Genomic DNA, 22,014 nt, shown 5'->3' on the forward strand with positions numbered 1-22,014 from the left:
CCGCTTTAGTGCCAGAAAGCTTCACCGGTTATCCTGCTTCCTCTCTGTCCTGGCCTTTCTCCAGCAACACGTTGAGGCTCTGCAGCCAAAGGAAGAGCTTGCACAAGGACCAAGGGTGCACAGTTCAGGGAGCCAGGGGCTGCTTGCAGAGGTAAACGGAGTAGGACCCTTGGCAGTACTTTGTTCCCTAACCCCAAAGGGACATGGGGCACAAGGGAGAACAAAACCGAGGCAAACTGGAGCCCCACCAGCCCCTTCTCACAGCAATCCAAGGGGAAGAGGAGGGGGAATTGCACTGCGGCACTCTGGAGGGCACACGCAGGCTGTAGGGCATCGGAGGGATAACGTACCAGCCCCCTCCCCAGCTTGTACACACCAGACCCTACAAGCTCAGGGAGCAGAGGAGAACAGGGAGGGTTCTTCCTGGAAGGCTGTGGGCAGAGCTCAAACTGCAGGAGCCGCAAACCCGCTGTCACCCCGACAGACACCAGAGCACCCAGCTGCCAGCAACGGGGCCAGAGCGATGTCCTGCCCCTGATGGGGGTGAAAAACACCGGGAGGCCCCCCTCCACCTGGGGATGCGGCTGCAGTGCAGAAACTGTCCCTAAATATAACATTAGGCCCCCAGTGTTTTGGTGGAGCTGAGACCCAGGCAGCCCACTGCAGGGCTCTTAGCCAGGCAGGAAAGCAGCACTGTGTCCCTGCAGCAGGTAAGTGGGATAGCATCTGTTCACACACTGCCACTGAGTTTCTGGACAGATAACAACAGTGGTCCAGATACTTAGATAGCTTCCTGCCCAGGGGAGAGAAGCAGAATTACTGCAAACACAGCCATTTCTGGTCAGTTTGAGAAATACAGTCTTTCCAGTCACTCCTGCCCTGTTGCAGGAGCAGCTTTTGAACAGTGGCCAGGGCAGTAGTATATATGTAATGCTCTTCTCATGACAATCTTGCATTTACAGCCAGAAACTAATGAAAGCTATTTACGTCTGAGGCACAAGAAATGTTGCAGAGCACTGCAATTTGACAAGAGATGGCTCTATAATCACCAAGAAGGATTTAAACAAACAAGCAGACAGAAAGGAAACCATACCATTAAAAATACCAAATAACAACAGAGAGAAAAACAACACAGCATCACTAAGAGCAGCAGCAGCAGCTTTTCTGCATACAGGAGCAGCCGTGCAGTCACAGATGGCTTTCTCAGTTCAGCACACGCTAAGAAGTCAGGCCCAAGGACTGGTTCCAGGTCTGCCTCTCCCACCCTTCTGCTGCATCACCTTGGACAAGCCGTTGGCCATCCTTTTGCCCTATGCAGCAATAAAAGTGAAGTCGAGAACATGCAACACCACAGTCATGCCTCCTTCCCCCACCTCCCAAAATGATGCACAGTACTACCTGTGCCAAACAGCCATGCTTGGAAGGAGAAACTACAGCTCTCCCACCATAAAAGTCCTGCTAAATCCAGTTCAAGTCTTACCCGGTCTTTGCAGGCGCTCAGAGATGGGCAGATGTTCACAATACATTCATGTCTTGCCCAGGCCAAGAAAAGGAAAGGGCCCGAGGATGCTTTTGAGGATGTTGTAGTGACAAATTGAAGGGAAATGGAAGGGAAAAAAAAGAGGGAGACCAGGTGATTTTAATGGTCATCTTCTTTCAAAGCACCACCATGTGCTTTACATCACAAGTGTTTCAAGTAAGCCTCCAGCACCTGCATTTTATCTGACCAGGGTTTTGTTATAGGGCTTTTCTAGCTTGTAAGAGGAGACCACTGAAAAAAAAATCAATAAAAACTAAGTTTGAATTGCAACCCTTTATAGAGTGATATTGAGATTGAGCTGTTGTCCAGTGTATGTAGGTAAGAACTATTATATTGTTCCCACATAACTCTGCTGTCAGCATTACAAGACTCTTGCTGGGCTGATGTTGGTGTTTCTGTCTATTAAGCCCCAGAATTTGGCACATATTATAGTTTTCCTTTATTATAAGTCACAGACTGGATCAGTCTCTCTATAAACCAAGAAAGGGATGTGCCTGTTCATGCCTTCGAGTTTTGTGCAAAATTTCAGTGTAGGCTTAGCACAGCAAGTTTGTGGGGACCGGGCCGGTCTCTCAAAGAGCTATGCCTGCAGTGCCTGTGACACAGGGTAAAACAGAAATGTGTATTAGGGCTTTCCTAGACTGCTTTAGGTTGTGTCGTAACAACTGAGTATTGCCAAAATACATTTGTTCTTTGAGATATTTCCTGTTCGGAAAAACACACCCGGACCCCAGTGCCCTCCTGTTCACTAACCACGTGCTATGCAGAGCTCAGTGAGCAGACACCGGGTTTGGATGCTAGCATATTTTTCATAAATTACGTATATTTTGGCTGTAAACAGTGACTATTTGTTGAAGCATTGTTTTCTGTTTTCTTGTTTTGATTGTAGGCTGAAGGTTCAAAGAGATTTGATTTGAGAACACTGAGAGTGGCCTTTGCTGTGGTTTCCTAAGTAAAAGAGGAAAGTTAAATACTGTAACACAAACAGGAATGTGGTCCTCCACTTTGCGTGGAAAAACTCTGCTCTCGTTAAATCCTAGCGAGTGAAAGCAACCAGTTGCTACAGCTTCGCCATGCTGCAATCACATTAATGGCTTTGCCCAGGCTGCATGATGAGGTCGCTGCCACCTCCACGTCCCAACAGCCCTCACATCCCGACTCCCTTCTCATCCCAACAGCCCTCACCTCCCGACCTCCTTCACATCCCAACCTCCATCAATCCAGCTCACCATGTGGCTCTTGCACATCCAGTAGGAAGAGCAGGGATCATCTCAGGTCTTTGCTCTTGGGGTTTTTTTAACAACCCTTGAAGTACTTTATTTGCCAGAAGGTTGGTATACATATTTTTAGGTGTTACTCTCTCCTTTTCATAGGCCCCAAGTCTGTGTGTGTCATGGGGTTTGACTTTACCACCTCTGATGCCTCACTGCTGTGCCTCAGATTCCCCTTTCTCAGGGGACAGTGCCTGGTGGAACCCAATTTAAGCCATTGTCAACTAAGTTCTTGTGTTACAGAGCCTCTCTCTGCGTGGGGGGCTTTAGCAGGATCGCTGCCGTTAAGAGCCTTTAATGCAAGAACAGACAGTGCCTGGGCATAGGCTACCTTATCTGACAAAGTCACCAGGGCAACGGGAGGACAACATGTGATGGGGTCAGTCTCCTCCTCTCGGCATCATGTTTTGCAACGTGCTTACAGGGGCAGCTGCCCTCGGTTCCAGCTGGGTGCTCGGGCGGAGAGCATGGGCTCTGCCCTTAATACCTGTTGTCCTTTTATCTATAGAGAGTGCTGCAGGAAAACACAGCCTAGGTCTGGCTGGATTGGTACTTCCACTGTATAATGTATATCGTACCCATATTCCATAAGATCATCATCACTTATTAAAACCTTTAGCAAGACCTGAGTTACCTTTGCTGAGAGCAACCTCTTTCATCGTCAGGGATGCTTTTGGGAGCGTGTGGTGCCACAGAGGGAGGAGCTGCTGAGGGCACATAGCTGCTTTCATCGCTGTGCAGCACTGGCTCAGACCACCGCTGCACCCAAGGTGGGCTCGGCCAGCCGGGGCAGGATTTCTACCCCTGCTCTGCTCCCACCATTGCTATGGGCTGAGCAGAAAGGCCTTCAAGTGCTGCCAAAGGGCTCTGCCTCCAGCAGCCTCCCCACCTCCATATGGGGCCAGGAGCTTGCCCAAAGTCAACATGCTGCGTGAAGGTCCTGGGGGCAGCCCAGGACTCCAGCTGGCCCGAGGGGAGTAGCGAGCATCCCCCCCATCTTGCTGCAAGGTTAAAGAGCGTCACGGCTAGATTTATGCTTTCCCATTGTGCGAGTGCCCTTTCTCAGTTTCTGTCAGGCACCAGGAGGGAAAGACAGTCTGTTGCCGTCTTTTTTTGGTGGTTAATGTTGGATGTGAGCTCCCCGAAGCCATATACTGAGCATCTGGCACCGCCATCCCCTGCGCTCTGGCACTTCATCATCCCAAACCAGGGGACGTGGTTAGCGATCTGCATGGCTGCAGCAATCATGCAGAGCAGGGCGCGAGTTTCTCATCCATCTGCTCCCCCCCCCAAGTGCCTCCTTATCACCCCAGAAGTTGTCTTGGGTGGCTGGAAAGGCTCTGGCGGCTTTCCAGCTGTTTAGATCAGGATCTCCTTCGTTACTCTGAGGTTTTGCTAGGGGTTTGCATTGTGTTAAATTTCAGGAAGCACAATGAAACTGAAGATCTTTCTATACCAGGCTCCTGCCCTAAAGTACTTAGTCACTAGGGAATGGAGAGCAGACAAAGAGAAGGAAGGGGGTACAATAGCTGAGCAAAAGATCAAGCTGATGAGAGAATATATTATTCATTAAGTGTATGTCCAGGACAAGTAACAGCAGGAGTGTGGGAACAGAGCTTACGATTGTCTTAGGTACAGTTTAAAAAATTTATATACCCATTTTTACCTCCACTTTTTTGACTTCATTTGGGATAGGACTCAGCCTAGCCACCATTTTTGAAAGTGGGTGTATTTATACATTCCCACTGGTGACAACAGGACGTGCTTGTGATTACATGAGTGCATGCACCTCCTCTGAACCTGGAGCTCCCCCCAGCCAAAGCAGTTCTCTCTACAGTTTTTGCTCCCTCATTGGCTTTAACTGTCTGCCGCCTAAGGGGAAAATACAGGACAGAGATTCCCAAGCTGCACTATGGCAGCCAACATTTAAAAAAGTACCTGCTGCCCATTGCAGCACCCGTGGAGAGAGCTGCAGAGGTCTGAGTTTGTTTCTGAAGTTAGTGGTAGCTGGGGTCTCTCCATGAGACCTTCCTGTTAAATGAACTCGGGACAGAGACCGGAGCTGCTCTGACACACGATCACATTTTTCTCTGGTGCCAGAGATGCCAGAAATTCATCTGCACATTGCTTTCCCAACCTGCCAATGTTTCTCTTACTGCTACTTTTACTAGTAGCCACATCTGCTCAGAGGAGCTCACAGAAGACCTCCTAGCTGTATATTCAGATTGCGGGGCTCCTGCTGACTTTTGGAGGATGCCTCCTGCCCCCAGACTGCTGGAGGACTCCTAGGATGCTAACTGCACTGGAGCAGGAAGGAGCCAGTGAATAGCAGCTCAGCTCAAGGACCTGGGCCTCCAGCACAGAGATAATGAGAATTAAGTGGCTAGTGCCAAGAGCATCCCCCTCCCAGAAGTACTGTACTTCGGTGCACACGCAGCTTTGGCTCCTGGCATCATTTACACCCCATGGGTTTTCCTTCCCCAATTGCAAGCCCACAATTCAAGTCCTCATTTGGGAAGCAAAGCAGACTGAACCAACCCTGTGAGGGGCTGGTGGCTGCAGACCTACCCTGTATTTCAAAGTGGTTGCTAAAACTCTGCTGCTCAAAGCTGATCAAGGAGCCAGCGAAACAAATCCTCCACAGCTCGAGCCTCTGCAATTGCTTTCTACCCCCCCTCGCCACCCCAAGTAGAGGCAACTCTGCACTGTCACACAAAATTAAACTTTGTCTTTATTCTCCAGCCTAATCTCTCCCTCCACAATACGATGCTGAGGTTTAATCTGATTACGATCCTTCATATCACACTATAACAAATGGCCCCAGCTGCCAAGCTAAGCAGTTTAATGAGATACCGTGTTGGCCATCAAACGAAAGGCGGAGGAGATATACTGCAAACAAAGGCATTGCTTGCTCAGTCCCGTCTCTGGGACATGGTACACAGGCTGCACGGAAACGCTCGCGCAACTAATGTCATGCCTCTTTGAGAAAAGAAGAAAACCTGCCTTTCTGCAAGTTTTGGGTGGAGAACTATGCTTTACCAGGCAGGGTGTAGGATGTTGTGTGACCGGCAGCCCTGAAAGACAAACACAATGTTTGCTGGCCATGGGGGTCTGAACACAAGATCAAGAAAATACAGTTTGTCTTTGTTCAGATGTTATTACATCTGATCTAAACATAACAGCCTGAGATGTATCACATGGTGAATCAATATCTTTGTTTGTTAATCCAAATGCAATCAGACACTTTTTTTTTTCTTCCTGCCCAGATAAGACCCACCCTTCCCCCTCTGAACTGCAGCCATAACGTAATTCCCTCTCAGCGGCTAATGGCATTCATAAATTACGCTCAAGACCTATTGTTCATTTAATCCTTTTTGCTCCTATTAGCTCTGGTCACTGATCTGTTGCCTCTCCAGTCTATGGTATTTTAATGATACAGCTAGAAAACAGCCAAACTCTTCAGCTTAGTGGTAAAAAGGCGGATTTGTGTTACAAGGAGGGACGGCGTCTATCACTGACTCGAGGGGAAGAAGCAGGGGAGAAACACAGCCCAGAGCCGGCTGTCGACTGGGGAGGGCAGAGAGGAACAGGCTGAAACAGACTCATTGATCCTGGCCTGAGCTCGGGCCTCACTGGGGTGATGAATCTGTTGGCTCACAGCCTTCGGAATTCAGTTCACTTCCAAGACAACCGGACCATGGCAAGTCTTTCAACCAGCCTAACCTGGTTTGGCAAAGGAAATCATTGATGATAGTCGCTCCTCCTTTGAAGATGCAGTTATTTTTTAAGGGAACTTGATCCTTGGGTGTGCTTTCCTTTTCAACACAGGGGATGTGCTGCATGGATTAGTACTACCTATCTGACGTGCCATTACAGGAGACACTGACGAGACCTCACGCTGGAACCCTGGTTATCCATGCTGAGATGCATTACGCTTGGAAAAGATGCAGAGCAGGACTAGAACAGAGGGTTTTATCAGAGAAAAAGAGACCAAAGAGTTTGGCATGTCTAGTCATGGTCAGCTAAAGCCAAGGGAGCTTATGATTAGCCTTGTGATGGTTGCATGGACAGCAAACCCTGCAGAGGGAGAACAGCAGCTTGAGTCTATACTGGTACAAAACCAGACAAAGCTGGCTGTGAACACATCTGGGCTGGAAGTTCAAAGAAAGCTCCTAATGATCTGTGTGGGTCTGAAACAGTCTGCCTGCCCGAGGAGCCAGGGGCAAAGTATCTGACTACCTTTGAAACAGCAATCTGTTCATTTAGGGGAAAGGACCAGAAAGGGCAGCGGATGGATTCGGTGGCTGATGAGATCACTCCCAGCCCTGTGTCCTTACCCTTTTAAAAGGGGATCACAGGAATTCACCACTTCATGTTAATTTCTTTAAAAATTCTTTTTGCAAGGGATTTTTTTTTTTTTATTATTTCCCCTGAGCTGTGTTTTCTTTTTGGTGCAGTACTAGCTTGGAACCGGATTTTCATAAGCTCTCTTGAGTTAATAAAACTCCTTCCCTGGAAAGCCTTACCTAGCCCCCTTGAGTTACAGCCCATGCAACTTGCCTCTCAGGTCCCCCAGCTGTGTCGGTGACAATATCGGCACCAGAAGGAGCTATGACCTGGCCTTTGCTGCTGGGGTGCGGTGCAGAAGCAGATGGGTCTAAGGCTGCCCGCGGTTGTGGCAGAAGGGGTTTGGCTGTTTGGGTTGCTGGATAACAAAGGGTACCCAGCTCTTCCAAGGCAACAGCAAAAAAGCCATGGGCCAGATGCAAGTGGGCTTGGAATCAGGCTCTGGACAACCCCGGCACGTAAAGCGGAGGAGGCTTGATGCATATTTCTTTGAGATGTTGGTCTGTGTACCTGACCGATTCCAAGAGTGGCTTCTCTAAGAAAGGAAACAAGAAGATATTTAGCTTTTTAATCCAGAAAACTTGCACACGGTTGTGCAGCTGCTAATTACCACCACCCAGGGGAGCCTGAGAAGATGCCATTCTTTTTTTTCTAATTACTACAGAGCCTTTCAATCTGATTAATTCTTTCCTTGATGCATTTCCTTGTAATTTCTATTTGTGAGGATGATAAGGGTAAATTAGAGAATCTTTCCTGTGCAAAATACATTCTGCACTCTCCACAGGCCTGGTCTCTGGTAGCATCTGTGCATTCCTCATCACCCTTCCAGGAGATGCTTTCAAAGCCAGCCTCTGATCCTGTCCTTTCTCTCAGACCAAAGGTGTTGCTTGGAGCAGAACTAACAAATACCTGTGTCATGAGAAAAGCATCCTCCATTTCTTTGTGCTGCAACAGCTTGGGTCAGAATAGGCTAAAATACATTTGCTACCTGGAGCTGTTTAATTTTATTTGAGACTGCACATCTTCCTCCAGCCAGAGAAGTCAGACCACTAAAAAGGTCAAGGGCACCACACACCACCTATGGCAATGGCAAAGGCTGGCCTGACAGGATGAGTGAGATCTCTTACCGTGTTTTGGGCATTGGTACTGTGTCACTGTCTTACGTGACATTGCAAGGGCCTCAGATGAGAGTCTGGGGCAGGGGGGATGGAAATAATAATAAAAAAGAAGTGTATCCTCAAAATCAGCAATCCTAGCATTGGAAGGGAAAAAAATATTTAGTGTGAAGGCAAAATTAGCCTGTTATCTGTCACTGTCCATGTCCCAGTTTTGCTCAGAGGTATATATAGTTTCCAAGGTACTCTAACTTCATTGCTGGGCATCACTCCAAATTAAAGATGGAACGTAAGGGCAGGGGGGTAGATGGTTTGTAATGGCCTCTGCGTACACCTGTGTCCTGTGACATAAAGGAGAGACGATGTGCACTCAGAAATTACCATTCCCACCAGAGCCAAATGGATGGCAGAAAATGGATCAGAAACCCTGTTTAGAAAAAATATCTCTTGTCAGGGAGGGAAGCAGAAGGAGAAAAAGAGGGAGGCAGAGGTTCCTGGGAGGTAGGCACATGTGGGAGTCACGGTCATGTTGCCTTCTCAGCAGGCCCAGCCCCACAGAGAGAGGGAAGGACACGTGCTCTGACGGGGCAGGGTGGTGGCTATTCCCGCAAGTTCACTCCTTCCCAGAACCCTGCCTGCACTTTGCTTGTTGGTGCTCTCCCCAAACCAAGCCTGTTGGGAATTACTGCAAGCCCATCTTTTGCTGCAGAAAGCAATAAATCCATATTCTGGCTCTTGGAGCGGTTCCCGGATCTGAGAGACTTTTTACCTGAGTCCTGCTATTTATTAGAAAGCTCTCTCGTGGTCTCTTTCCCTCTCTCCTTCTTGGCAATAGAATTTAGCATTAAATTAATCGAGTTCATTTGTCTCAGTTCAATGATTACTAACAAGATGCTGATTTTAAGAGCAAGTGAGATCCTGGATCGGTGTGCATGTTTGAGAGAGACATTGCCCTCTAGTGACTTAAAAGGCAGAGAGTGTAAAAGGACTAAAACATCACAAATTTTGTAAGGTTTTATATGGTAACAGCGCAGCACATTTCAAACTGAAGTTTCTGATAGATGGAGCAATGGTGACTGCGGTGAGGGTTAAGAATGCCCCGTAGCCTCAAGTGCCATCACCTTGTGCGAAGGCAACGGTGGCCAAGAGCTCAGCCGTGAGCCAGCTGAAATTCTCTTATAGTTGCTGTTTCATGTCCCCTGAACAGAGGATTTCTGTGAACACTCATTGCACCCCATGTCTCATCACAAATATGCATTTGAATTTCTCCTCCTTCTGCTTATGCGAATGGTTTGGGAATGTCTGTTGTTCTTGAGCGTTGTGCTTCATATGCATGCAAGACAGTTCCCTTTTGGCCACTGTTTGCCCCTTCTTGTTTGAAAGACAATAATTCAGTTAAGGAGAGAAAGCAAAACTGAGAGGTAAGCAAAAATCACAGCCAACTATAAAGAAATTATGAAAGTCAAGAATTCTCCTTCTTTTCCTGATAGTGCCTTTGGGAGTCAGCAAATACTCATGAAAGCAGTTAAAAAGAGAGGGAGAACGAATGGTCATCATATTCCTTCCCGATGCTCTGATCAAAGCCAGAGCTTTTGATTAAATTTAATGTACTTCAAGAAAGTCTGTATTTGTCAAGATGCTCACTTTTTTAAAAGAAAAATTAAAAATATGAAACATAAAACTTTTTCTGTAGCCAAAATACAATGTGATATCCTTTCTTTGAGGAAAACCTTGGGATAAGGGCATGATTTTGCAATCAGGCTGGATATATAAGTGAAAAGCTATTTGCAGAAAGTTTACTGTGATAAGAAATGCAACAAGTAAATTGGGCAAGGTTTTTTGAATCACCCAACCAGACCTGCACTAGATCATACAAGATAGAATACAGTGTACCCCCAACTTATCTCTGAGACGGAATTATTTCTTGTATTCAACTACTCCAATGAACATATTAGTTCTTCCTTCAAAACCTTTTCCCTCACCCTTTGCTAGTGGCCAGTTGTGTCGTGTCTTGCTGTTCTGGAGAAAAAGCTGGGGATTGTTGTTCTGTGCCTTTGTAGTCAGTAGCAACTGATCCAGGGCAGATCTTTTGTTTTATACAGTCATGATGAAAGTCCCTGTGGCAGCATATGCTAGCTGGTGCCTTTGCCTGTGTATCAACAAGAGAGAAAAAAATGATCAGACTTGGCTCAAAGCTGGGGGTCCATCATTATGTGCTTACTTACTAGCTTTGCTGATTCATTCCTGGCTGTGAGAGGCTGCTGCCCTGGCAGAGCAGCAGTACCTTCCACTCAGGGCTCTGCAGCACGCTGTGCGTGCCCACCATTTCACTTCACAGCAGGCTGTGAACCGCAGCAACTGAGGGCGCTTATACACAGCTGCAGCTAAGTTAAGATATCACCACAAAACCACTTTTCCCTCTGGCTACAAAGGGAGATAAAGTCTTTGACAGACACAACTAAATCCCAAATGAATCACACATCAAGGCCCTACAGTATGAAACTTGTGATTAAGAGCCCTGAACATTTTTCACTGTCCTTTCAAACTCCATTTGCCCTCCTCCAATTTCAGAAGCTAGCTGTTCAACTATAAGACAAAAGCCAAGACGAAACGGGAGACATTACTTGTCACAGCTGCCTGACTCTGCTTGGCAGATTGGCATCTCTTTGCTTTTTACCGAAACAGCTCTGCTCACCAGAAACAGGCTAGCCACGTTGCAATAGAGGGGGTGTGTCATCACGAAACTGCCACTTGTGCCCCATTTAGAAATGAGCCTGGAGTACACAAGTTTAGCAAAAGAAGTTACCTGTTCAAAACACAATGCGGTTACCCCTGTGGAAAGGCGACTTGGAGGGTATTTCCAGGTCCTGAGCAAAGAGGGTGCTGGTTTCATGGTAGGGACAGGTCTGCACACAGTGAGATCTGATGCAGGAGACCAGTACAAGAATGACCACGCAGCTGGGATCCTGCCTGACCCATATCTTCTCTGCTAAAGAATTAACTGTAGAAGAAAGCCTCCTCCTACACTTGGGTGAAGAATAAGGAATAGAATAGAACAGAACAATTTCAGTTGGAAGGGACCTACAACAATCATCTAGTCCAACTGCCTGACGCCTTCAGGGCTGACCAAGATAAAGCATGTTATTAAGGGCATTGTCCAAACGCCTCTTCAACACTGACAGCCTTGGGGCATCGACAACCTCTCTAGGAAGCCTGTCCCAGTGTTTGAACACCCTCTCGGTAAAGAAATGGTTCCTAATGTCCAGTCTGAACCTCCCCTGGCGCAGCTTTGAACCAGTCCCTTGTGCCCTGTCACTGGATCCCAGGGAGAAGAGCTCAGCACCTCCCTCTCCACTTCCCCTCCTCAGGAAGCTGCAGAGAGCACTGAGGTTGCCCCTCAGCCTCCTTCTCTCCAAACTAGACAAGCCCAAAGCCCTCAGCCGCTCCTCACAGGACATGCCTTCCAGCCCTTGAACCAGCTTTGCTGCCGTCCTCTGGATGCATTCAAGGACCTTCACATCCTTCTTAAACCGTGGGGCCCAGAACTGCACACAGTACTCCAGGTGAGGCCGCACCAACGCTGAACGCAGCAGGATAATCACTCTTTGACCGGCTGGTTACGCTGTGTTTGATGTGCCCCAGGATGGGGTTTGCCCTCCTGGCTGCCAGGGCACACTGCTGTCAGCCAGCACCCCCAGACCCCTTTCTGCAGGGCTGCTCTTCAGCTGCTCCTCTCCCGATTTATACTTGTGCCCGACATTACTCCATCCCGGGTGCAGAATCCGACATCAGGACTTGTTAAATTTCATCCCATTAATCATAGCCCAGTGCTCCAATCTATCTAGATCCCTCTGCAAGGCCTCTTGTCCTTCAAGAGAGTCAGCAGCACCTCCCAGCTTGGTATGGTCAGCAAAGTTGGTAATGGTGCCTTCAACTCCTGCATCCAGATCATGGATAAATGCATTGAACAGGACTGGCCCTAGAATTGAACCCTGAGGAACAGCGCTAGTGATGGTCACCAGCCAGATGTAGCCCCATTCACTACAGCCCTTTGAGCTCTGCGCTTCAGCCAGTTCTTCACCCAGCGCACCATGAACCCACTCATCCCACAGTTGGACAACCTGTCCAGAAGGATACCATGAAGGATAGTATCAAAATCCAGAAAAACTACATCCACCACCTTCCCTTCACCCACTGGGTGGGTGACCTTATCATGGAAGGATATCAAATTAGTTAAACAGGATTTTCCCTTTGTGAACCCATGGTGACTGTGCCCGATGATTGCATTGTTCTTTAAATGCCTTCCAATAGTACCCCGTATAATCTAATCCATAATTTTACCAGGAACTGAGGTTACGCTAACAGGTCTGTAGTTCCCGGAGTTCTTCCCTCACACCCTTGTTGTAGATGGGACTAACACTGGCTAGCTTCCAGTCAGCAGGGACCTCCCCAGGCTCCCCAAGACCTTTGGTAGATGATCTAGAGTGGCCCTGCCATAACATCTGCCAGCTCCTTCAGCACTCTGGGGTGAATCCCACCAGGCCCCATGGACTTGCAAATGTGCTCCCGCGTACAAAATCAAGCCAGAAGGCAGAAGCGGTGCTAAAGATACGTGGTTAGACCACAGTTTGACACAAGGGGGAGATGTTCTGCCACGGATTGTCATCTTGCAGCCCATCCACTGCAGCAGCTCCCTAGAGTATGGGCTGCAAATCCTATTTCTGCCACCTCCTTTGGCAAAGGAGATACTTTCTTGCCAGGTGTAAAAAAAAAAAGCCCACTTTGGTTTAGTTTTAGTGATTTAATAGCATTAAACCCAACATTCTTTAAACTCATTCTTGAACTCTGTTCTTTTGAAACACTAAAAGCGATTTTCTTTTTAAACATCCATAATATTAAAAGCACTGAGGGTTTTGGAGCTAACAGCCTTTGAAGAATATTCTCCTTCTGTACACCACCCAAAAATACACGGGTGCTAACAACTAAGGAAAGACCTGCTCCTCCTCCAGCCTGCTGGATGGAGCCAGGGGTGGGAGTGAAATCTGCTCTGGCAAAGCCCCCTGGTTGTATGGCACTAACACAACTGGCAAAGGCGAACATGAAGAAAATACATTTGAAGCAACTGGAAGAAAACTGGAAGTAGAGGAGAGAAAAAGGAGGAGGAGGCAAAACCCGCTGTTCCTCCTCTTGCTTCCCTGGAGCTATTCAACGCTAGCAGCATGGTTATCTTTGTACTGGGGCAGGATCCCATTTAATTGGAGATGGAGGCATCAAAGTGCCTCTGAGAAAGCTTCCAGCTTCAGTACACTTCAGAAATGTTCCTCTGCTCTTCTGCAGAGCTGGTCTGTGAGGTAAATAGGGAATTAAACCCGCTGTCCTTGTGAGAAAAGGAGGGGCAGCAACAATACGTGTGCTAGGTTACACAGCAGATAGGCAGCAGGGCGAGACTTCACCGCACTGTCTTTCTGCTTAGGTGCCACAAGACTAGAGACAGAGAACAAGGCAGTTGCCTGTTCCGACTGACACGGAAAGTTGGGTTTCACCGGCTGTAGCTTCCAGGCAGGCTGTCACTGCTGAAAGCAAATTAGATCAGCTGGGCATCAAGCGATACCTCCCATCAGTTTTCACCGCCCACTGCTGCCAGCTTGACGCTTCTCTTTCACGCTGCATGTGCCAAGTGTCTTACAAAGCCAGCTGCAACATCTACTGGAAGGACACGAAGAACAACCACAGGTGGGGAGAGGAGGCAGGGGATCAGGGTTGGGGTGAGGAGGCCTTTTCCTGCCTCAGTCCAGGCAGAAGACGGGGTTCTCCAAGAAGACTGCAAGCTTGCTGGCCACCAAGTCCAGGTCACTGGTGTTGGCATATTTGAGCAGATTGGTGTTCTTGACAAAGTAATGCTTGAGGAAGTGCTGGCTTACACACTTGTGCAGCTTCTGCACCAGCCTTAGAAAGGCTTCAGGGAAGCAGCGCCAATCCTTGGTGCGTGGGTATTTTTCACACGTCCAGAATAGCACTGTCTGCAAGAAGCAGATGGGAGAGAAGAGGTGTTAGAGGTTCTGTCGAGGGCTCACACAGCTTACTAAGGCAGTTTTAGTGCTGGTAAGTGGCTGACAGCCTTGGAAATCAGAGACTCGCACTGCTATTTCCCCGTGTTAACATTTCTGCGATGGAAGGATCGCAACTGAAGTCTCCTCTGGGGATCGGGCAGAGCAACTCTGACATGCCTGGTTAGGATCTCTTCCCAGAGGAGCCCCACTCCATTGACTGCAGCAGAAGCCCAAGGAAAATGGTCTTGCTAAAATAATCTTAGCCTATTCTCCATCCTCCTGCAGGAGCCTCTGTCAAAATGCCAGGCATTTTCAGCTGTAGAAAATGGCCTGTTATACAAGTATAGAAGCCAGTAGGTACAAGGAGGGAGAGAAGAATTAACATAATTGATTGCTTCAGCTGTATTTGTACTGAAGATGCACACGAATCTGCATCCTGAACAGATTTTCCAAGCAACTATTGCAGGTGCAGGGCATGCTTTCTGGTCAAGTGCAGCCTGTGTTTTTCTGACACATGATACTAACAGCATGCACTTTGTTCTATTTCCCCAAGTCTATTTTATGTTTACATTTGAGAAATCCATAGTTAAAATAATGAAATGCATATGATTATTGTTCTTATAGTATTATTTTTATGCTGCCCACATTGCATTTTTACATACTTTCCTATGACTGAGAAGAATTTTCTGGAGGTCTTTACACTTATTCTACCAAAAAAGCCACACCGACTGCCTCGGGCAACCTGAAATCAGTTTTAAAAGTAAAAAGTCACCTCTCTCGGTTCAATAATTCTGCTAAGTTCCTTAGCGTCCTCTGAATCTCAATTTTATTTTGCAGATTCAGCAACCTAAAAAGAGACCCACAGACACTGTGAGATGTGGCCAAATTACAGCCCTCAACTCCTCTGTTTCTTTCGAGGCAGAATTTTGTCAAAATAAACCACACTATTCTGGATTGCCTGGCTTGGTGTTTTCCTCCAGCAGGCATTGCAATAGTTGTAGTGCTGAGGAATTTCTTCTCAGATAGCTTTTCAAATGTGAACAATTTTTGTTCACAGCTGCAATAACCACAAGGACTTTTTTTTTTTATTGTTGCCAGGGAACAAAAGACATAGTGAGGAATTCAAGATGTAACTCTGCGAGAGCTACTCCTTGGAGAACTGCAGAGCAGTTACCTTTCGTCACACTAAAATTACTTCAGCAAGATCCATGGGCAGCAGTTGCAATGAAGTTTCTGGAGGCAAGGAAAATAGTGTTGCCTTTCCAGTCAGGTGCCAAACAGGTGATCTATCCCCAGTATTTACTGAACCGTCCCTAACTGCCAGCTCTCTACTGGAGGCATAGAGTTGGCTTTCAAAACGTACCTAGATCTTTTCAGACTTTCCGATCTTGAGCTTCATTCCTATGGAGGTAAGCATAACGAGTGTGCTGACTTGGTCCTCTAAGGCTTTCACAACTTCTGGGGGAAGGATTTCCTCTGTCATAGAGGGCTTTTTTTCATGAGGAGTCTTGTTTAATCGTAATTATCAGATACCTCAGACAGTGGAAACCTAATAATGTAAAAAACCCAAACACTAAATATCTGATCAGCTGCTGGTTTCTCAACTGACCATTTCTCTCTCTCTTTTTTTTTTTTCCCTCTCTTTTGTCTCTTTTTTTCCCCTGTTTTTTTTTTCTCTTTTTTTTTCTCTCTTTTTTTTTTTTTTTTAAATGTAAGTAATGTCAAAGCATTCCTTCTGTCTGGTAAACCAATCCTCTCTTATGGTAAAAGCCTGAAGTGCAGTTACAGTAAGGAACTGAAGAGCTTCTAAAGAGCTTTTTATCTTGATCAAGAGTCCATGCAAAGCACTTCCTGCACCTCTTCTCCTTGAGCCAGAAAAAGAGATCGTTACTAATGGTTAAATGGTTTTCCACTTTCTCCTAACTTTGAGAGTTTTTCAACCAGGTTGTTCTTACAGGCACCATGAAGTTTTGCATTCTGCTAAGCTATAACCAGCCTCATCAACTCTTTTTTGACTCTATCTTGACTTAGATTAGTCCCATGACTATAATAATATTTGATGGCCACAATCTTTTCTTTAGGAGCAATCTAGGCCTTGCATCTGGTTTTGGACACCAAAAGATCAGTAACTACTGAACCCTGAAGTATGTGCAGGGAGGATGCTACCACCACTTTTCCTCTTTCTTCCCACTCCAGGTGAAACATCACCAGAACCATCAGTTTGCACCTCATTCGTGAAATACCGCTCACCTAAGAGAATTTTGCTTGGTGCACATCCGCAAAGACAAATGCACAATTTTCCTCCAGATGATAGACAGATGGATATGGATGGCTGGGATAGTCAAAAAGCAGGAGGTAACTGTGCAATTAAAGACAGTAATACAATGCCTATGTGAAGTCAAAACAGAGCAGGGGGCCCCAATTCTAACATTATTTAAATTGCTACAATCATAATGTTCCTACAGGCTTTAGTTTCTTGTTGAAGTTTGGAACATATATTTACTGAACTTCTTGCCACTGTAAAGCAATGAAATGGTACTACAGTTTTGACATTTACCTTGCAAGTTAACATAGGCACTACAGTGATTTACACCATGATATTTTGACATTACTGGATGGAAACTCCTGCAACAGATACTGGGACCGTGTCTTGGTATCATGGTGATGCCTACCTGAAGGTGATAAGCTGTGATGACAGGCTTATTTCCAGTACACCAGACATCTTCCTTCATCTGCCTCATGACCCTGAAGCACTTCATGCGACAACCACCATCTTCATCAAGTCCTTCCATGAGTATATGCTCGGCACGGGAGAAGCAGAGCTGCCAGTGATAATTGGAGCGGGCCAAAAGGTCAAAACCAAGTGACTGTGGATAAAGGGGGAAGTGTGACACCAGATTGGAGGAAAACTTCTCTGAGCAACACAGAGAGATGTTACAAAAAGGATGCGTGACATCTCTCAAAGTGTATTCTAAACAGGGTTAGCAGTGGCAGCAAACACGTATCATGCTCCAGTCCTAATTCCTAGTCAAATGACTGTGTGATTTGCTTTGTTTCCTCATTGCTGACATCAATTACTCCCAGAAGATCCATCTCTAGAGCCACCAGGTGCAATACCACAGTGCTACTAAAGCAGAGGCACAGCTCTGCAGGCACTTTGCTGTGGAGCATCAGGTCGTGCATGAGAGGAGCAGCACTAGAAGGTGTAACTGGACCTGCAGGAACATGGCAGCTGGGGCTGAGCTGGAGTGCCAGAATCCAGCCATGAGCTTTGTAGGGAAAGATGGGATTAGGCCAGAGGGAAAACTGCAAGATAGCAGCCCATTTGCAGAAGGCTTGCATGAGACAGAGCAGAACAGCAAGAATGATGCATGTCACCACTGAGCTACTCAGGCAGAGCTGTGTGTGAGATGCTCATGCAATAAACAGTTAACTCTGTTTTTCTTCCATAGAATTCACCACCATAAGGGCAGAAAAAATTCCAAATAAAATCTGACAGAATACTTTGAAATATTGCTTCTCTAGAGAATACACCTTCCAACCACACTGTTGCCTGCCATGCAGTCCTTCAGTTGGCAAACTGCTGTCAGCACTGTGAGACACCTGTAAGGTAAATTCTGGCACGGAGTTAATAGTGCTTTTTACGCTGTTCACCTTGATGCACTGCACTTTTTCCTGGGAAGGCCAACGCTTAAAGCAACGAGGCCACCGGGCTTTCTCAGGCCAGCAAGTTGGAATCTCCACAGCAGGGACCAGCTCCACCTCGACTTGGGATTCTGACGTCTCCACAGCCACCCGGACCACTGAGCTGAAGCTCTCCAGCACTGTCACTTTACCTGTGAAGGAACAGCAAGAGAAGATCATAAAGAGGAGAAGGTCCTTTTCCACAAGCCAAGCAAAGAGCTGTCTAGGGCCGTCGAGTTCTATTGTTGTGGCCTAACACTTTCTCTTCAGTGCCATAAGCAGAATACAAGAAAAAACTTATTGTCTTAACCTACCCTGGGGAATGAGGACAGGAAGAAGAAGAAGGAACAACTAAGGTCTCAATTTTTATACTCAATTACCTTGCTTTTGTTTTCCTCTGTAGGTCCTCTTAAATCCTAGGACCAGCTTCTTAAAAATACTGATAGACAACTGGTGCAACCTAACGTTTCTAATGGTACAGAAAAAGGAGATCACTGCAGATTAGAGGGGACCAGATCATGAACACTTCATATCTAAAGATCTCCTTATTCCTTCAGAGAACCTGTGATCAGACCAAATGACTTCCCCTTGCCAGTCATTCAGAATGTTTTGTGGTGTATCTGTAAGTTCTGTTTCTGGAGATGCACTTGCACGGAGGACAATGCCAGAATTTATGGCCTGTTGTGCAGAGCAGTCATACAAAAAGGGCTAACTGCTTGCCACACTGGGACTGCTGAGTGTCAAAAAGAATTAGTTCTGTGGTGATTTGGAAGAAAGAAGTTTCCTCAGTGAAAGAAGAGTGGCTCATCTCCAGGAACAACATGCTCTAAGAGAGCAGAAAGGAATGAAAGCTGCAACTAATGGACTTAGCGAGATGTTTCCTGTTGGCCTAGCTGCATTCATGGAAGAAGTTTCTGTCTCCAGCTTTCCCTGTCACTATGGCAGGATCACTGTCCCTTCAACTTTGCCAGCTGAGTCAATTGCGTGATCATGCTCTAACCCACTGAAGTAAAAGACAGAGCAGATTACCATAAGCAGGTTAAGTACTAGTGTGCTAATGCACCTCATTTTGATTGGCATGGGCTAAGGAGCAATTCCACAAGGACCCCACACACCGACTTGAAGGGACAGTGATGAACATCATCGACTCTCACAAAGCAAACATCTGCCTACTCCCAATGGTAATTTAGCATCTCCTCCAGGAAGTGCAGGGGTGAATTACCTTGCAAATAGTGGAATCCATCCCAACCAGAACTTAACCCTGAGTTATAAAATCTGCCTGTAAGTTCCCTAACTAGCCTGGCACCAAAACAGGAACTGTACCGCTCCCAAGCCCTCAGCAGGGATCCCTAGCAGCTGAAAAGCATTAGAGCAACCGTTGTGTCAGCATGTAAATATATTCACAGCATTTCCAAAAGCATCACAATTATGCTACCTGTTTTTCCACTAATGAAAAGTGAGACACGTCAAAAACTCTGGTTTTGCTGGTGCTAAAAGAATTAAAAAATAGGGAAGCAATGAAACCAGGGAAATTTTGCTGCAACTTTAATTGTACTGTGGGATGAAGGAAGTTCATTCTTCTCAGAAATTAACAAAAATGTCCTCCTGACTTCATCTTAGCTCATCTCCTCTGTGTCAGTCTCCTCCCGGCTGACCTTACAAAAAGGCATCAGCCCAAACATCACTTCCTGGGTCCCTTGGAAATACCTCTCCTGGCTCAACAACTTGATGTACTGCTGCTAGACACAATGGCAGGTTTTCACAATGACTTTCACATAAGTAAACCCTCAGATGCAAGCCCATTCCATCTGGTCTTTTCTGTGAGCCTCAATGGTGAAATTTCGATCCCATCAACCTTTCCATTTCTATGATAACAAATATTTCCTGGAAGAATGCAATGATCTAGTGAGGTTGACTTTAACATGTTTTCTCCTGTGACTAAAATTCAGAGTGCAATCAGATGAGTGGAAATAGCTCCTGTTTCTCTGGAATACGGAAGACCCATATCAGGCTGCTGAAGAGTAAAGTCATCCTGGAAACTTGCTATGAGAAGAGGCACCACAGTCTGCATTCGATCATGTCACAGTATCTTAATGCGAAAAAATGGACATAGACTATTTAGCTTGGACCAAGCCAAGAGTTCAGTAGCTGAAGGCTATAACACGCCTCTAGGAATTAAGCATGAGGATCACTGTTCAGACAGCATCTTGCTACAGTTGTTACAGCTATGAAGGCATGTTGCATGCACCACTGGTTGCGTTACATCAGTAATCAGCCCTTCCAGTATAAATAGCCACAGGAAATAAACAGACACTTCGAATTGCTCACAGAGGGACCAGCAAACTTCCTGAGTCTAGTTCTGCTGAACAGGACTGGAGCAGCCTGGACACTGGGGAAAAGAGCTCTTGTCCAGCAGACTTTGCTTAAGTAGAAGTCCTACTTAGTTCCCCCCACCCCATGCTGGAAAGCTATGGGCAGCTGATGTTTCCTCAGAGCATTATCTGCCCTATACACATCTTCAAGCACTTTCTTCCCTGACTTATGCAGCTACCCTGTAGCCAATTTTCCTATACTATCTTCCTTGATAGTCTAGATATATTGCAGGTGCTGTGGTAGAAAAAGATTTTTCCCAAACAAATCCCTCAACGTTCTGAAAATCTGAGTTACATCTTGGTTGAACTGTAAGGGTGGTGTTGCTGAAGACACTAGACAAATTCCTAGGAAAGGAGCAACATCTTGGGTATGAAGAGCCCAAAGACTACTTAATTCTATCTTCAATGCAGGTCCACATGCATCACTGCAATGGGCTAAAGGCTCCCTGATTTTGAAGGGGTTTGTTGTTTTTTTAACTTCTGATCATGTGAGTCAAACAAACACTTTGTGTGTGCGACAGTTTCCCTCTGTCAGCTGTAGAATACAGCCAGTTCCCCTTATACCTGTCCCCACTAAACTCACTGGAGAGGTTACAGGAGATAATCGACTTCTCCACCAGCTCCCGGAAGACGATAAGGACTTTGGCCGGAACCAGATCTCCTTCAATGTTGACATCCGTTTCATGCCACTGCTGAAGGCTTTTTGAGAACTGCTCCACCTCCAGCCATTGATGCAATTCCTCAGGGTCCCGCACGGAGGAGAGGAGCTTGGCTCCATGCATGGTGTAATAACGCCAGTGCCGTACCTGGCATTCCCTGTAGCCGGTCAGGCCACGCAGAGGGACTGTGATGAGGAATTGGCTGGGTGCTAAGACCTAGGAGAGTGCAGAGAGATTGAGAGAGGACACAAGGGCAGATCCATGAGCCTGAAGTAAGGAAAAGAGGGTTAAGGAAGTAATAGGTAAAACTGTGGGCTTCGGAGAGAAGGAAAAGCCATGGTACAATGGGATCAATTGAATACAGCCGGGACCTGTTCCATGCCTGTCTGAGGGTTACTTTGGAGGTACACAGACTAAGAGAAAATTGTGTTAGAACGAGTCTGATGTGACAGCCATGGCCCATAGGAGACAAAAGTGCACTGACCAATTTGCCACCACACCTGCCATGTTCCTTGTTATTGCTAGTCTGCAATTGCATGAGCTGTAATAACTAGCAGTTTCCAAGGAGCAGGAAAGCATCAGAGAGCACATTTTGAGATCCAGCAAAGGGAAACAAAATAATGCAAGTTATTACGTCAGGACAGTTACTAGAGGTAAGCCTAGAGCTCAATAGTAGTAATCACCATGGCAAAAAGTACACTTTTCCGATCTCTTTCAAAGTCCACTACAGACATTAGTAAAATAAGGCTACGGCCCATTCATTTTACAAGTGTTTCACTCTGCATGACTGTCCTTTAAGAGAGACGTGATGCGAGTGTCATGCCTAAGCCTACACAGGCACTGGCGCTCTCAGAAATTAAGGCCAGGTCTTGGCCAGCCATACTGTATGAAACTGCGTCTCCTGCTGAGCAGGAGCCAGAAACAGCGTAAGGATGGAAACAGTAGCCAATGGATAACAAAGCCACAAGCAGGCTTG

The 22,014-nt window shown here is 46.5% G+C and overlaps 1 protein-coding gene across 5 annotated transcripts in view; it reads right to left on the minus strand.

The window, feature by feature from the left end:
* Positions 1-13,063: 13,063 nt before the first annotated feature.
* Positions 13,064-22,014, minus strand: part of MAB21L3 (mab-21 like 3) — a 37,281-nt gene continuing 28,330 nt past the window's right edge. For 3 of the 5 annotated variants that reach the window (XM_075765120.1, XM_075765130.1, XM_075765136.1), the window contains 4 exons: positions 20,963-21,254; positions 17,978-18,159; positions 16,996-17,190; positions 13,064-14,293 (listed from right to left, as the gene is read on the minus strand). In XM_075765120.1, coding sequence (XP_075621235.1) covers positions 14,060-14,293; positions 16,996-17,190; positions 17,978-18,159; positions 20,963-21,254 — 903 coding nt within the window. In that variant the 3' untranslated portion in view covers positions 13,064-14,059. Of the gene's footprint in view, positions 14,294-15,982; positions 16,683-16,995; positions 17,191-17,977; positions 18,160-20,962; positions 21,255-22,014 lie in introns of those variants that run through there. The other 2 variants (XM_075765135.1, XM_075765137.1) reach the window with 2 other exon arrangements.

This window comes from Balearica regulorum, chromosome 1, assembly GCF_011004875.1.
Source record: "Balearica regulorum gibbericeps isolate bBalReg1 chromosome 1, bBalReg1.pri, whole genome shotgun sequence".
In the NCBI taxonomy this organism is placed as follows: Eukaryota; Metazoa; Chordata; class Aves; order Gruiformes; family Gruidae; genus Balearica; species Balearica regulorum.